Source organism: Corvus brachyrhynchos, unplaced genomic scaffold (assembly GCF_000691975.1).
Source record: "Corvus brachyrhynchos isolate BGI_N302 unplaced genomic scaffold, ASM69197v1 scaffold93, whole genome shotgun sequence".
Taxonomy (NCBI): Eukaryota; Metazoa; Chordata; class Aves; order Passeriformes; family Corvidae; genus Corvus; species Corvus brachyrhynchos.
The window spans coordinates 1547361-1564704 of NW_008237273.1; the positions used below are offsets into that span (position 1 = coordinate 1547361).

Here is a 17344-nt window from a genome sequence, read left to right on the forward strand (position 1 = left end):
CGTTGTATTGAAAGTTGATTCCTCTCCTCCCCTACTATACCCACCTTCATTATGTCTGCCTTTTGTTAGGAGAACACTGATTGGTGGATCCTGCGGTCCAATGTACTCATGTTGGTGGTGTATTTCAGGTGAAGGACTGCGGGAACGAAGCCTGTCCCGACTACGACTCCTCATTTCCCTCCCATATCTAGGATCAGATAAAGATCCATGACTGTAACTGGGTGGACTGTAGTCTCCTCTGTAGTCCCGTTCATAGCCACCATCCCTGTCGATGCTCCTTCCCCTGCTCCGATCTCTTCTGTAGTCTCGATCCAAGCTCCTGTCAACGCTCCTACCACGACTTCGATCACGGCTGTAGCTGCATTCCCTGTCACGGTCTCTGCTTCGGTTACGCCCTCGGTCTTGCTCATCTCTATAGCTCTGATCCAGGCTGTTTCCCCAGCTTTGGCTGCGCCCTCCATTCCCACTGTGCCAGCTTCTCTCACTATAGCCGCTTCGAGCACTTTTGCCATCAAATTCTGCATGGTCATCCATTACATCTAGAGCTCTGTCCTCATAGTCAAGGGAGGGGCTTCTCTTCAGCGCAGCAGCCTGCACTTTCCTTGGTCTTTTCACTACCTGTTCAGTACAATATGAAACAAACAAACAAACAAACAAACTCCTATCAAAGATGAGAATGTGAAATTGAACAGATGAATATTCTTCATGTTTCAAATAGAGGTTGGGGAAAAAAAGAAGCAAAAACAATCTTCTATTTATTATTGGACAAGATCTATTGTATGCAGGACATCATCTGTCACACATAACTTCTATTTTGTACCACTCGTTATCCAGTAAAATAAACATTATAAAATAAACATTTTATTCTCAGTCTTTCAACAAGATAACTTTGTGATACTGTTGATTAACTTCCATTTGTTTCACCTGCAGAAACTATGTCTTTGTTTTATTTATTTTGTACTTTGTATCTGGCAAAGGACTGCTTTGCTTTATGCCTTTAAAGCACACTTTATAGAAGAAAACCAAAATCCTGACTGGTTACGCGGGTACATACCACTGCACACTGAATACATTTGGAATTTACTTACGATGGTGGCCACTTTTCCACTTTTCCTAAGCTGCTGAACTGCAAAAGAATGCAGAACATTTTCCATCGGGGTCCCATTAACTATGACCACTCGGTCATTTTCTCTGGAAATGGGGAGGGAGATAAAAAAGGAAAGAGAGGATTTAAGAGGAGTCTTCATGAAAACGGCAGAACAAAATCTTTTTTTCTTTTTTTTCAGAGGGAACCTTTAAATTTCATTCAGTTTAACAAGGAGTTTTGCTTTAAAACTGTGTTTGCTATATAAACACTACAGTATCTGAACATTAGAACCAGTTTTCAGTGCACCTAAAAACCAGACATTGAGCAGCACTATTTTTGTGTATATACTGTGTTCAGCTTAAGTACCTTGCCCTAATGTTTTTTAAAGAACATTTGTGATGAGTATTAAAACTTCTTTTTTAATTCTTTCAGGACTCCTAGTTTTTCACACCTAGTGCTAGACTTCTTTCACATAAGAATCTCACGGAAGCTTCAAACTGCTGCAGCCATACCTAACAATATTTAGGCAAATATTGACAAGTACAACTGCAGGACATTTTTCTGAAAGCCTGGTGCTCAGGTCCCATCTACTCTGTAGAAAGGTGATTGGGAGGAAAAAAACCCCAACAGAACTGTAATACACAAAAAGTCCTCCCTGCCCTAAAACATAGGCCAACTGAGATCACCAACTTTTCTGATCTCCTGCATATCAAATAGACCACTAACACCTAACTCACGTAACCCCCTATGAGATAGCCCCATAACACCTATTAATTTAGCCCCATAAAATTCATAAAGGCATTTCAATGCAAAAAGTGAAAAAGATTAAAAAAACCTCCAAATTACCACTCCTCATACTCCTCATATTGGTTTATCCTCGTGACTACTCAGTCACTAACCTTACAGTCAGAGCATTAGCTCAACAAATTACTGGTTATTTTACCATTTTCTGCTAGATAAAAGAAATCTTTGGTACCAACTATTTTATCTTCATTACAATCAAATCACATCAAAATCTTCTTTTTAAATAAGAAGATTATATACTCTAGGCCTCCATTTGTAAGGCACTTTAACTCCTAAATGAATTTTGTGCCTCTTTTCATACCCTTCCAATTCCTTTTAGTGGATGAGTATGCCAGAACAGCAGGCTATATTTCAATATCAGTTTCATCCAGGTTTATGCAAGAATTAAAATAGCTCTCTGGACATACATCCAAAGACAGTATTGAACTTAATGTTGTAATATTATATCACGAGATCCATCTACCTGTGCTCATTTTACCCTAAAAAAGATAATAGGACTGTTTCACCCTTACACTCTCAAGGTTAGGCCTGTATTCTTTGATTTGCTAGACAAACAGCTTTGCATTCATTTTTCTTCAGAATGTGTTTTGTCTGAAAGTGCCCGAGTATCTTGGTATTCCCTTGCCAACAATTTACCTATGATCTTTCATAATTTCTGGACATGATTTCATTCCCAAATCACAAGTGATTGGATGACAGTGGTGGTGTGCAGGGATCTCTGCTACAAAATGTCAGATTTGTACAATTATGTTAAAAATGGTTTGTTACATGCTTTACAATCACCCTATTATTTAGCAACTCAACAACAACTCCCATGTCAGCCATTTCATTATCTGACCAAAAATTAATGTTTGCCAAAAAGGACAGAATCTACTCTCTTGAATTATTATTACTGCACAATTATTTGGCATTCTTTCAAATTGTCTAGTCCTCATCAGGTATTTCAGGTCAAAGGATGAAAAATAGATGTAGGATAGAAACTCTCAACCTACAGATTTAAAATCGTTTCTACATGATAGATGCTGCCTCACCAAGGATGAACCTATCAGACATACAACAAACTCTTTATTTCCATAATCTTTTTTTTCAGATATAAAATAAGTATTTAGCAAACCTTCTTTGGGCTGACTTAAGTCATTCATAGAAACTAATGACTGATCACTAAACGTGTTTACTGGAGGAAGAACAAGGAGGATGTTTTAAGATACTAACTATTTCTACTGTTTCTTTAAATGAAATGCAATCTTGAAAGAAACACACTTAAGTGTTAAAGACTTTTCAACACCACTGAAATTTAATTATCTTACCAAACAGCAACTAACACCTCTATGTAAAGTTTACTTGTTTAGGTTGTCTTGGGTTTTTTTGTAAAGAGACATCTAGATTTTCAAGAGGGCACCAGATCTTGAGGGGATTAAATCACTAAGATTTCAACCAAGTGTTTCTAAAGGTTTTATGTATTCTATAGCCATGCCCCTCAAAATGCCAGATAGAGAAAAAAGTGCTTACTGAAGTAATCCATCTGCTGGACCACCTGGGAGAACATCCGAAATGACTATCGATGTTTCACCATTTTCAAAATGAGGGTTATCTCTGCCGCCAGAAACTGCAATCCCAAATCCTCGTTTTGAATCCTTTACAACGAAACCAAATACAGCAAAACTTGAATACATTGACTGGAATTTTGACAGGGAGGAACATAAATGTTCCCATGATGGCACTCTAAGTAGGTATTAATTAAAATATGATAGCTGCATGCAGAGTGCTACAGAAACACACAGTACCTCTAGATTTTGTAAGAAAGATTTAATTTACACATCCATGTAAACATGATGACAAGTTCCTATTTTCTAAAACCTCTACAGCCTTATGATTGTTAGTAATTAAGTAAAGAACTTACTAAATTTGCCTGCATTTTGCTTCATCATCCCACAGGTTATTTATACCAAATTTATTGTTAGGTGAATCTATTTTGTTAATGATGCTTGGGAAAGTGGAATAGCTTTCCCAGGATCCCATCTTCATTATGATTGCTAAGTAGTTTGTGATAACTACTTCTCAATCAAAATAACAAGATTATGGTTGATTACAAAGAGCAAGTAGTGAACTTATTCATTGTCTATAATCATCCTCTGTCACAATCAGCTACTTTAAATACGTAAATTATGTCAAACCTGTCATCATAGAAATAATACATCCATAGAAGTCCTAAGATGGCGTTCATAAAATCAAAGAAAGGCTTCACAGAATGCCAAGGAAGCATGTCAATAGCACTAGATCTGAGAACTGTTAGTGTAACTGACTGCTGACAGCAAGGTGAGCACAAAACCACACAAGTTTAATTTTATCAGCTATTTAACATACACATCATATCACTAAAATTACAAATTATGCTTTTTGAAAAATAGGTTTCAACATAGTGGCAAAGTAACACATCAAATTAAAGTCAAGCTTTTCCTCCAACACCCACTCAGCATGTGTAGTTCATAATATGTCACCTCGTGTTCCACTAATGCTGATAGTAAGTGATTGTTTCTTTGAGGAGAAAATTTTCTTTTAAAACAGCACTTCACTTGCTGCACCTTAGTTTTACAGGAAGCAGTCTGATGCTTTACACAAAAACAATATAGATTCAAAATAATGGTAAAATTCAAAGGTAGTGGCTGACACAGCAAGTTCAGTAGCCCTTTGCCATCTCAGTAGCCTAAGTCTGTCTCTGTGGTAAAGAAGTGATGCTAATTTACAGGATACCTGGAAATTACAGGTCCTGCCTACCTCTGTAACCTAAAAACCAACCCTTTCTCAACTATACTTTCTCACATGAAACAAGCTGTGTAGAAAAGATTGTTATTTCACCTTGGGTCATCAAGTTCAGTTCATTGCAGAAGACACGAAAAAATTTGGGCAGCTCAGTACAGGCTGCTCACTGAACCCAATCATCAGAACAGCTGGGAAGAGCAGCACCACTGAAGCCAAAATGCACACCTGGTACTGTGGTGTGTCAGCCTAGCTATTAAAGAACACAGACAGAAGTGCTCTATTTTCTTTAATTCAAACGGACTCCACTCGATGAGATACTTCCTCTTTTCTTAGAAAAAAAACATTAAAAGTGACACCTATAGTCCACCTGTTTTATAAGTTTTAATGACAGTGTTTTGCCACTGGGTTCTACACTAGTAGATATTAAAGTATATTACAAAAATAAAATCAGTGGAATCCTGTTCAGTGATTATTACAAAGCTTGGACATTAACCACAACCTGCTTGGCAGAACCATCTGCTTTATTTTTAAGACTCTTCAATAATGATTTTAGCTCTGTGGCTGACATGTGGTATATTATACTGTCATTATAAAGACCAAACAGTAGCAAATATAGCACTTAAACTGTTAATTGAATTTACTCTTAACATTAAAGAGTCACACTATTTTACGAGCAGCAACTAAGCTTTAAAATAAAAAACATATCTGATTTGGACAAGTAATTAATCCTATTCGAGACTCAGATATGCTAATAACATCAACTGCAAAACATATTCAGAGTAAACCAGTGCTTGAATATTTGAAAACTAAAAATATAACAGGCACTCACTCACCTTTTGTAAGGTCACTGTGTACTGTTCCCATATCAGCTCTTCCATGCCTGGGGCCTGTTGCACACAGAAACCAATTAGTAAAACACACAGTATGTAACTATTTAACTTAAAATATGAAATACCCCACTAAAGCACAGGTTTAAAAATAATATGCATATTCTAATATTTTGGGAGAATTCGTATGAAATTTATGTATTTCAATTAATGACAATTTTTCTTTAAAAAGGCAAAAAATATTAATAGGTCCAGGGTGGTACAATCCCTTCATGTTTCACTGATTTAACAGCTCATTCTCATTTTCTGGAAAAGTCTTATTCAGCAAAAGCATTTAATTCAGATCAACTAGCATTCTATAGCCCTGATTCAAACAACACATAAAATACTTATGGAAGACCTTTCTGTCCCAGTACGCAGTAAGATTAGCAGTTGAAAGTGAGGTTTTCAAAATGAACTAGACTTCAGATCTCTTGCTTCTTGTTCATGTGGTTTTAAGAAAATGTTTTGTCCACTATGAATTTCATAACTAAATATCTAGGTTCCCATCAAGAAATGAAAATTTACAGGAAAACGCAATGTATCACTATATAGTACAGGTATAGCCATTTCTGTGACACTTCTCAGAAACACTTTTTTTCCACATTGCCAGTTAAAACTGATCATGAACTGATCACTTTATCTTACATGATATAACCTGAAATCTTTCCAACGTCACAGCCTAAAATATAATACAGAATAATCACCCAGCTATGATGCACCATATAGTACACAGCCAGCCCCTTCAGTGTCTGCCCTGTAAAACCAGGAGAAAAATGAGCCACATTTGACATACTGCAAATATTTCAAAATGGAAAGCAACCATTGCAGAAGAAAAATCCAGACATTGCATAAGTATATGCATGCACATACTCAATCAATAGATTTTATTTGCTTTTACTGAAAGTGGTCTTCCTTTATCTCAGAAAATCAAATTTCAGACAGAAGCTCAGTTCAGACTTAATGGTCTTTTTAAGGCATCACAGGGAGTACTGACAACTAAACTCCAAAACAATAGAGAGAGAAGTGACACAAGAAGGGTATGCCTGTACTTTAAGGCATCCCTTGCATTTTCAGAGTAAGACTTCTGGCAGTGCAAAACTGTTCAGCAAGCTATGGATGTTATTTCTCATATGCAAAAAAACTCCTTGATGCATAGCTCCAGTTGATTCTGTGGACCCCAAAGAGGAACTAGATTTACATTTTCCATTGCATATTCACTGTATTGAAAAACAAACTTAAAATTAAGTCCTGCTCAGAGATCTTGAGGGAATATGCAAAACATTCAGCATTCTCACCAGGAATTTTACAACACTGAAGAGTGTTAAATTTCCACTGTTTTGCCAGAAAAGGAACAATGGAAATCCAGTTTCCAGAACCATTCGGGTCTAATTACAAATAGATGTACAAGATGATGGCTTATATTAAAAATAATATATATAAGTAAATATTTCTAAATTTTGACTTGTCTAGATCAGACAAGAATGTGTTCATAACTATCAGTATTAAAACATATGTGTCTTGGGGTCAGTCTTGAATGTGCTGAATCACATAGTGAAATTATCTCATATTACCATTTAACCAGCTAACATGTCTAAGCTTCCAGCTATCTGAAACTGAACTCACTAGATATATTCCCTTACACAGAGAATCTTTTCCACAAGTGAAAAGTTCCCCCTTAACTAAGCTGCTCTTTTGAACAGCTGTGATGCTGCTGTAAATGGAAGTAGTCTGACTAGGCTTGCTTGTCTGGCATGTAGGAAACAGTTTACCTACTACTGACCCTTCCTACAGTCCTGCTTTTCTACATATTTTTAAGCTCTGCAAAAAATAAGTCTGTGCTAAAGAGGAGACTTGGTGTCATTTAAATTCCAGCTGACTTCACTGAATAAAATTCTACAAATGAAAATCAGTACCAAATGATGGGTAAAATTTAAAGGACAAGCAAGTGGATCCAAATTTTGTAGAGGATGGAAAATCTTTTCCATCCTCCTCTTGGTAAAAAAGCCTCAACAACTTAGACATAATATGAACATCACTTAAATTCAGTTTGCACTGTATGCAGCTCCTACCAACACTACCTCCCAGCCAAGAATACTGAGGCCAGCTCTGAGCAGGTGCAAGAGTAACGCAGGCAAAATGCAGTCGTGGAGAGCTTACTACCCATGGGGACAAAGACAGGCCTGAGAAATGACTGCTTATTCAGTACCACACTGCAGGAAAAGGACTAAGGAAAGCACTGTAAAGATATCAGAGATGGATGTAAGGGTATGAAAAAGGAAACTTACGAAAATTTCCTTCCAGAAAACTAGGCCTTCCATGAGCAGTGGCATAAGTATAACCTTGTGCACAAGTGGAGAGATGTATCAAAGCATCAGAAGCCTACAGAGTTAAGTTTTCTTTGCTCTGCCAAATAAGCCCTATGGTATCTGGTCAAAAAAAGTAAGTAGTAAGAATGAAAGAGAAACTACTGCCTACAGACACTAAAATTAAGGTCTTTCAAGATGCCAAGCCTATAGTATCATCTCATTTGTACCTACAAAAAGTTCGTCATAGTATCAATAACTGTTTCAGGTACATTCTGTGTAAATTTTGGGGGTTTATTTTTACCTTGAAACTGTTACTGAAAACTAAACAAAAGATAATTAAGCAATTCACTTTTAAATTCGCAAGTATTTGTTAAAGTAATCCCTTTTTTGAAACTGCTCCTTGGGAAACTGTCTCCCATTTGCTGTACACTATCAGGGAAGGAAAGCACACGATGTACTTGCAAAGCTGATTTTGTACAATGTAATTACCAAGACAACATGACTAGTTCTGCTGTACTGATAAAGCAATGCAGGCTCTGCAACACAGTTCAGAGAACGGAATGGTCACCTTGGAAGCCCGTAAGGCAAAAACAATCTCTAAACAATAATCTCTTTAACATTATGAAGTGTACTGCTGCTTGCCATTGTCATGACGCTAACCCATACCGTCAGATTAATGGAGAAGAGTGAGAGGGAGGGAGAGACTACAAATGTTACAAATCATCAGACGGGGACTTGATCAAAACTAATATCTAAGTCTCCACCCAAATTGCAAAATTCCTGTACTCCTCATTTAGTGATGTGACTCTCTGAATGCATCAAGTGATGAGTTATGAAAAGCCTTCATCACCTTGCCAATTTCTTCATACTTCATCTGTAAGGAAACACAAAGGGATCCTGAGCAGCTTGTGCATCCCTTACAGGATCGCAGTTTCACTGCAAGATTGCACACCAAAACACTGGAGAGAGAAAGGCAGGCAAAATGGTTAAGAACCCCACCTCCAGTTACTAACAGTAACTGCTTTACAAGTCCACCCAGGTTTCACACAGACAACAGGCTACCTGCAGTAAACGCAAATTACTGTAATTAGCTAGTCTAAATTCATTAGGGACTATAGTCAGTCCATTTCTAATTAGAACACTGCAGTTGGGATTTGCTTAAATCTGTCTAATGCTCATATACTAAAATGACAGGTGCTTTCTACATACCCAAAATACACTGCTCAGCAGAATCTTTGGCCGGAAACTAGTCAAAGTGCTAAAATCGCCTGTGTGCTACAAAACAGGCAGCTGTTGCAGCTCTAACTGACAGAGATTTATGCAATTACTTGCTACTGAGAGATCACTGAAGTCAAACTTCATTCACGCTGAAAAAAGAACAAAACCAGAAGATGTGCCACAACAATCATCTGGCAATAAAAGTGAGTTGGAGAGGGGAGGGATACATGAGGGGAGGAGGGGAAGAAAAGACATAGAGCAAGATGCAACAAAAAGCAACTCACGTGCCCTTTCAAAATCCCCAACTTTTTGACTGCATGTGACCACATTCTCTGCAGAGCTTGAGCTGTCTTCATTGTTGCAGGATATAATCTGTGAGGGAATGCCGCACATCCCGTCTTTTCATCTGTTTCCACCACTCAACACGGTTATGTAATTCTAATACAATCGTGGCCTACATACTCAAACAAATCCCGCCGTCAGTTTCACACAGAAACACACCAAAACCACAGCAGGGAAATGTACTGTGAGTTTAACTAACTCCCAGTTTAAGAGATCCCAGGAAAATTCAGTGCTGTAATCTTATGTTTGTTCGTTTTCAAATGAAGTGTCAAAACCAGATCACTATGCAGCACCTTATTCTTCTTCCAAGCATATATGGGTTCACCCCTCCAGGAACCTAATTTAAACTTAAAAGAAAAAAGGCTTAAGAAGCACAGTGCAGATGATCTGAAAATTCGTATATTGACTATAATGTTTTACAGCTTTTGCAGAACTGTGTGGGCTTGGCTCCAGCAAGCAAAAAGAGAAATAGAGACAAAATTATAATTGCTGCAAATAACAGTGTTTGCCATCAAACATTCAGTAAGGTATTTGGAAGAATGATATGCTAATCGTACAGCCAAACAGATAGGGTACTTTATTAGAAAATAGGTCAAGCTATCACTCCCATTTATGCTGCATGAATGCTGTGAAATTTAAGCCTCAAGTGAACTTTTCCCCTAGACTTTATGTAAGTTTTACAGGCAGTGAACAGATAGGAACACATGCCAAGTTTCATACACAATGCTAACTAAAACCTCCATACATAGATTTCATTTTTCACTAGTAGACCAATTTTACCTGCTAAAGAGTATTAATTCAGACAGCAGTGGAAAACATGAAAGGTTGTGGTTTTGGTTTTTTGGTGGGTTTCTTTTTTGGGGGGAGGGGGGCCACAGATGGACAACGCCTTTGTTCAAGTTCTTCCATTCAAAATGAAGGCTGAACTCAGCATTCTGTGTTTTGACTGTGACCCCATCTCTGCACAAGCCAGCAGAACTAGGATGAACAGAGGTTTGCACTTTCAGCCCTGAGGTGCCAAGAGTGAACACAAAGGGGATCCAGGAGAAGCACACTGACTCTAGCCCCTGACTCAGGCCATGCACTTGGACGTGAGTAAGACTATTATTAGAGTTTGGTCAAAATAGTTTAGAATCTCCATCAACATTTCTAAAGAGCAAACACATTCCTCTCAACAGACTCACATTCATAGCTTCCAAAACAGTTATTTATTTATTTATTTTTACAAAAAGGGCAGGAAAAAGAAACAAATGTAAGTATGTCTTTGAGACTTCTCTAGTCCTGTTTTCTTAGCTTTTGTTTTCCTCCCCCTTGCCCTGAAAAAGCTTCAAAAGGACTCCAAATAGAGAAGAAAAGACCATGATGACATAGAGAATAAAAATGGTGAAACATCATCTGTGAGCTGTTGCAGTTGTAACAGCAAGGACTCTTCTTTCTTGGTTTTGGACTATCTTTTTCTCTAAAGGAACATCATGAGAAAAACAGATGGACTGACTCCACCAAAATTTAAACCAAAATTTTTCTGAAAAGAAATTTAAAAAATAGTCAGGAAAGTTAGGAATGTTGCTGCAAGTGAAGAGACCAGAGAGTTAACAGAAAAATGCAGGTATTTGCATTTGGATATTTCATTCTGAAGGAAAACAGTATCTCCAGAATAGGAATACCTCAATTCAATTCTTCTGAAGTGAGATAGAAAAAAATTATTTTTTTAAACTAACAAACAAGCATTGTTCCAGACACTGTCCTTCCCCCTTATCTACACGACTCTTTACAAAAACCAACTGTAAAGGGAAACTATAGCCTAACTTCACTCCTAGCCCAAGATTACAAAGGCAAATACAACCCTTTTGCATATCACACCTATTATCCAGACATTTAAAAGTGGAACTCCTGCTTAAAAGCAAGCTCAATTCCAATGACAGATACACACTCTGGTTCTTTCTGGGAGTCTATTCTGACAATAAAATGTTTGTGAATCACGTGGGGAAAGAAAACTAAGCATGATGATCTGTCTTATAAACTGGGAATGTGAAAACAAAAAGAGAGCTTCCAGAAAACTCAATACAGCAACCTCAGGATGTCACAACAAGATCTTACAGCAGTAGGCTGCATCTCTCCACTCACCCTGGTCGAAGTTTTACACCTAGCACTATGTTTTGATCTCTTCCTCTACAGACAAGGAAAAAAAAGAGTGTTTCCTCACACATAATCTATACAAGCAAGACATAATCTGTTCAAGCAAGCAGAAAGGACACCTGAAACAGTCTTCTTGGCTCCATTATGGAGTAACACAAAAAAAGAGGTCCTTGCCCTCCACCTTTTCCTGTTCCCCTTCATCTGCTGCTGTGGACATAGCATAGAAACCTTGAAAGCTAAGTCTAGGCTTTCCCTAAAGACAAGACTCCTACAATGAAGATGATCAAGAACTTCAAGCTTAATGGAAAGCTACCCACTTGTAAAAGACAGAGAGCCAGGGACTCTTCCAGCCACTGATAAGAGCAGCCAGGTGGCAGGACTCCAAAGCTGCATCAAGACATCAGTATTCCTGGTCTCAAAAGACCAGGTACACTATCAGAGGAATCAGAAACTGCCCTTACACGTCACCTGCCCTCATAAAGGCAATTATGACAGACAAAAAGGGATGGCCCTAGATTTACAGGCTTTCAAAGATCCTGATTCACTTCAATTTCTGGATGACACTAAAGAAATGTTCTCTGTAGAGAGTGGAGGCTCAGTGATATGAGAAGCAATCTATACATCACTGTGTGGTGTGAAGGACCACACCTCCTCTTTTTCAGCTGAATGCCATAGCCTAGGTTATTAAAGATGTCTACAAAATGATGATGATGTAATACAAGTTGCATAGCCAGAGCTTGCCAAGTATTCTTAACATAGTGAAAAGTGGCTGAAGAGGAACAGGACCTTACCCAGGCCTTGCCCCTTCAGTGAGGAAGGCACTTGGAAGAAGGGTCCAACTGATGTGTTCCCATGAATTATCTGTATATAATACAGCAGATCTTTGACTAGGATCCAGGAAAATGAGAAAAAACCACTTGTACCCATGGATCTTTCACAATACAGCCAACATCTCACACAAAAGGAGGTACCTTATTTTCTACCAACAAATGCTCTGATTCAGAGAAGCATATCCTATTTTTCATATAGGTTCCTGCACCAATACAGCAGCTCCCAGAAGACCAACAGATCCTCCTGAAGAAACAGGTTCCCAGAATGATGAATGGCTTAGAATAAAGAAAGAGAAGTAATAAAAAATGGTTTGCAAAAGAGATCCACTAGAAGTAATACATAATTGCTCTTCAACAATGGCAGAAACTCCTTCTCTTTCCTTCTAGGGGCATGAAGAAGAAATATAAGGGACAGCTCCATGTTAAAAGATCATCAATTCTACTTTCCCATCCCAGTAAAATCAAAATGGTTGTTAACATCACAATGGGCTATATTATCAGGATGCAGGAAGTTGGGGGAAAAAAGTCCCATACTGTACATGTAAGTATACTTCTGCACTGGAATGGAAATTTTTGAAGAAGAAAAAAAAAATTCACATAGAAATGAGCTGTGCAGACAATCCTTTCTTCCTCTTCCCTCTAAAGGAGAATTATCAGTTACATATAAGGTTTGCTTTCACCCAAATTACTCAACAAGAACAAATATTAGCAAAATACTTTTGCTCTACTGGCAAGCTAACAAACACATTCATCAGCAACCGGGCTCAGTGGAAGTTGTCCCTGCTCATGGCAGGGGGGTTGGAATTTGATTATTTTTAAAGTCCCTTCCAACCCAAATCATTCTGTGATTGTGTATTATCAGACTTCGTGTGAGAAACATTTTTTCTACAAAATGCATATAGAAACAGCAATCTGTAGGCCTGCCTAAAAAGACCTAAAGAAGACATAAATTGAGCATAATATTTGTAAAAATTTGTTTTTCATAGATTAAGCTGAATGTCACTACACACAAACACAAACTATTTTTCATGTAAAAGACAAGCTACTGTTTAAAGCTTTTCTTAATCGTATTTCACTCAAAAGTTATACCATTCACTTGCTATAAATTGTAAATTCTATCTAAAACAGTACTGGCAAATACTGCATGAAGTACAACAAGAGTATTCTGGGCATTCACAAACCAATCTTTACTTCCTAAGTTTCATGAAAACTTTTAAGATGATCAAATGAGAACTGTTAACTAAATAATAATGAAGGGGTCTTTTGTTTTACTTCTTTCAGGAATAGTATGAATCCATCATGACAACAATGCCCACAGTAACTGACGTTGTGCTCAGCACTATTTCACTATGAATTTTGCTTCCAGTTAGCAGAACTACTACTTCTTACAAAATACCCAGTACTAAACCTCTTAGCTGCAGTGCCAAGCGCATAAGTTAGGTTTCTTGACTTCAATTCAGGTAGCCTAAGTGTTGTGCAAGGAAGCCAACACACAGATTTTCTCCATTTCTGTCAAATACAAGTCTTGCAGGTCAACAGCCCCTGTAATCGGAAAACGGGGATCAACCTTCTCCCATTGTGGGAGGTTTTAGCTAGCTAACAGATGAGGGAAAATTCCAGGGTGGCAGAACCTGCATTCATTTCTACCTCTTGCTGCACACTACAAATGCCTTCCAGACTGCAAACTGAACCAGAATCCACTCCTGTCCAGAACTGGCGAGATGAAGGGCAACAGCACAGTTCACCAGGCTATTGAGAATATTAATTGACAAACACATCTAGGTCTCATTGGCATTGTAGCCCTGATATTAACATTCACAGCATAATGCCCCAGATCTCCCAGTGCTCAAAAATGGTTTAACGAATAAGCCCAAGGGGATGGAAAAAGGTTGCACACACAGAGAAGATCTATGCTGATCTGGATCTTTGACAAGTTGTGTGCTTTTTAGTGCAATATATCACTTCATCCAGCTCACAGCATTTCAGTGACAAACGATGCTTAAATGTAATGAAGGAAATCACACAATCAGCCCAGGGCAGCAGCCCCTGCAGTAGCATTCTTCAAATGGCTCACAGTGATGAAACAGCACCCCCAGTTGAGGGAATTTTTGCAGAAATTTGCACAAGCACAGGAAAAGAATGCCCATCAAAACAGAGGCATGAGATTTGAATTTCATAAATATTTAATTTTTCTACAATTCCAAAATAGAAAGGGACTAACCCTGGACACCGAAAAGAAGACAGTAAAGAATGTGGCATTAGGCATCCTTTTGCTGGATTATGGTATAGAGTACATAATCTCTGGATAGTTTTTTTTGTTTCAACTCTATTAAAAAAACCACCTAAATAAAAATGGGGAGGTGGCATATATAAATATCTGAGTAATGCATACACTAGACTCTTTGGGGAAGGAAAAAAAAGCAACTTCTTTTTCAGGGAATTTTTTTCTGTTCTAGACAGTAAGATACTGTCTAGAAAACCGTATTTCCTACATATTTTACCCAAATATTACTAATTATATTGAAAATTTTCAGAAGGCGGGACAAGCACTTTTAAAGGAAGACAAGGGAGAATCAGGATTTTCCTAAAATATTTTGAGGTCAAGTCACAATTCACCTTAGAAATAGCTTATGAAAATTGAAGGTGGGTTGTATTTTTAATCTGTTTGTTCACTTGCTTTCTAGGTGTTTTCTTATTCTTGGACTTGTCAAAGTTTCCTTGCCTCTAAAAATGAGCACCTTTGGAAGTTTCTCACAAGACCGACACCCCTTTTAATCTTTGACTATGCAGTTTTTTCTTCCCCAACACACAACTTCTTAGGCTGGGTACAGCTTTGCGTGGTATGAACTAAACAAATTCTTTCTGACTGTAACAACTTCCACATTTCTCCTGCTCATTTACATGCAGCTCCTTGACTCACTCTGTGAATTCTGCTGTTTAGTTCTTAAAAGCAAGCCAAGACAGCTTTCTAAAGCCACAAAAACATGCTCATTTTTTCTCACTGAATTACTCTCTTGCCATTTCTGTGAGCTGAACTGGCAGGCCAAGGGAGATGGCAGAACAAGTATTAGAACTCTGCAGCTAAGATTGACTCAGACAACAGATGAGGCTTCACTTTTAAGGATGTACCAGGAAATCAAGATTTTATGGAAGAGACAGGTTAAATCATGGAATCGTTTAGGCTGGAAATGTCTTCCAAGATCACTGAGTCCAGCTGTTAACGTAACATTGCCAGGTTCTCCACTAAACCACATCCCTAAGAGTATACTTACATGGCTTTTAAATACCTCCAGGGCTGGTGACTCAATCACAACCCTTGGCAACTTGTTCCAATGTTTGATAACCCTTTCTATGAAAAAATTTTTCTTAATACTCAATCGAAACCTCCTTCTGGCACAACTTGAGCCTATGTCCTCTCATTTCGTCACATTTCATTATCTGGCAGAAGAGACCAGCCCCCAGCTGTCTACACCCTCCTTTCAGGCAGTTGTAGAGAGCAAAAAGGTCATCCCTGAACCTCCTTTTCTCCAAGCTAAACAACCCTAGCTCCCTCAGCTGCTCCTCACAGCACTTGTACTCGAGACTCTTCACCAGTTCTGTTCCCCTTCGCTGGACACGGTCCAGCAATTCAGTGTCTTGGAGTGAGTGGCCTAGAACTGAGCACAGGATTTGAGGTGTGGCGTCACCAATGCCAAGTACAGAGGGACAATCCCTGCCCCGGTCCAGCTGGCCACTGCTGATACAGGCCAGGATGCCACCGACCTTCTTGGACACCTGGGCATAGCTGGCACATGTTCAGCTGCTGTCACCAGCACCCCCAGGTCCTTCCCCATTGGGCAGCTTTCCAGACACTGCCCAAGGCCTGTAGCACTGCTTGGCGTTAGGATCAAAGTGTAGGACCCATCTTTTGATCTTGCTGAACCTCATGCTGTTGGTCTCAGCTCATCAACCAAGCCTGTCCAGATCCCTGTACAGAGCCTTCCAACCCTCCCACAGATCAACACTCTTGCCCAATTTGGTGTCATCTGTCCAGATCATCAATTAACATATTAAACAGGACTGGATCCAGTACTGAGTCCTGGGGAACTCAACTTGTAACCGACAATCAGCTGGATTTAACCCCATTCACCACCACTCTTTGGGACTGGCCATCTAGCCAGGAGCATGGAAATAAAGAAACAGATAAAAAACCTTTTGATGGAAAAGACAGGAAAACAGAAGTTCCCAAGTGGCTTTAAGTGGCTACTTAAGAGTATGAGAAAATATATTATACATTCATTGATTGTCCCACTCTATTCTGTGCAGGTGTGGCCTCACCTCAAGTCCTGTGTGCAGTTTTGGGCACCACAATACCTCAATATAAATATTGTATATATAATATACGAAAGATATAAAGCTATTAGAGAGCATGCAAAGTGGGTCACAAAGATGGTGAAGGACCTTGAGGGGAAGCCATGTGAGGAGCAGCTGAGGTCACTTGGTCTGTTCAGCCTGGAGGAGACTGAGAGGAGACCTCACTGCAGTCTACAACTTCCTCACAAGGGGAAGAAGAGGGGCAGGCACTGATCTCCTCTCTCTTGCGACCAGTGACAGGACCGAGGGAATGGCCAGAAGTTGTGTCAGGGAAGGTTGAGGTTGGATATCAGGAAAAGGTTCTTCACCAAGAGGGTGGTTGGGCACTGGAACAGGCTCCCCAGGGGAGTGGTCACAGCACCAGCCTGACAGAGCTCAAGGAGTGTTTGGAAAATGCTCTCAGGCAGATGGTGTGACTCTTGGAGATGTCCTGTGCATAGCAAAAAGTATTTATCTACATATATATATGCACACTAAATACATGTAGCACAGACAAGCAGAAAGCAAGCCTGCTTCCTTCCCCCCCCGCTCACGCTGCGTGTTACAAAGGCTTACAAGCCCCAGGAGCAGCGCTGCCACGTCCCGCTGAGTTTGCGGACCCCCCTTTCTTCCTCTCAACTCTTTGTTTTTCTTTATCTC

General features: G+C 39.0%; 1 protein-coding gene across 4 annotated transcripts in view; it reads right to left on the reverse strand.

Moving 5' to 3' along the window:
- Positions 1 to 17344, reverse strand: part of TJP2 (tight junction protein 2) — a 55689-nt gene that overhangs the window by 17581 nt on the left and 20764 nt on the right. For 2 of the 4 annotated variants that reach the window (XM_017730604.1, XM_017730606.1), the window contains 4 exons: positions 5485 to 5538; positions 3401 to 3525; positions 1089 to 1191; positions 45 to 618 (listed from right to left, as the gene is read on the reverse strand). In XM_017730604.1, coding sequence (XP_017586093.1) covers positions 45 to 618; positions 1089 to 1191; positions 3401 to 3525; positions 5485 to 5538 — 856 coding nt within the window. Of the gene's footprint in view, positions 1 to 44; positions 619 to 1088; positions 1192 to 3400; positions 3526 to 5484; positions 5539 to 8676; positions 8786 to 9328; positions 9427 to 17344 lie in introns of those variants that run through there. The other 2 variants (XM_017730605.1, XM_008630858.2) reach the window with 2 other exon arrangements.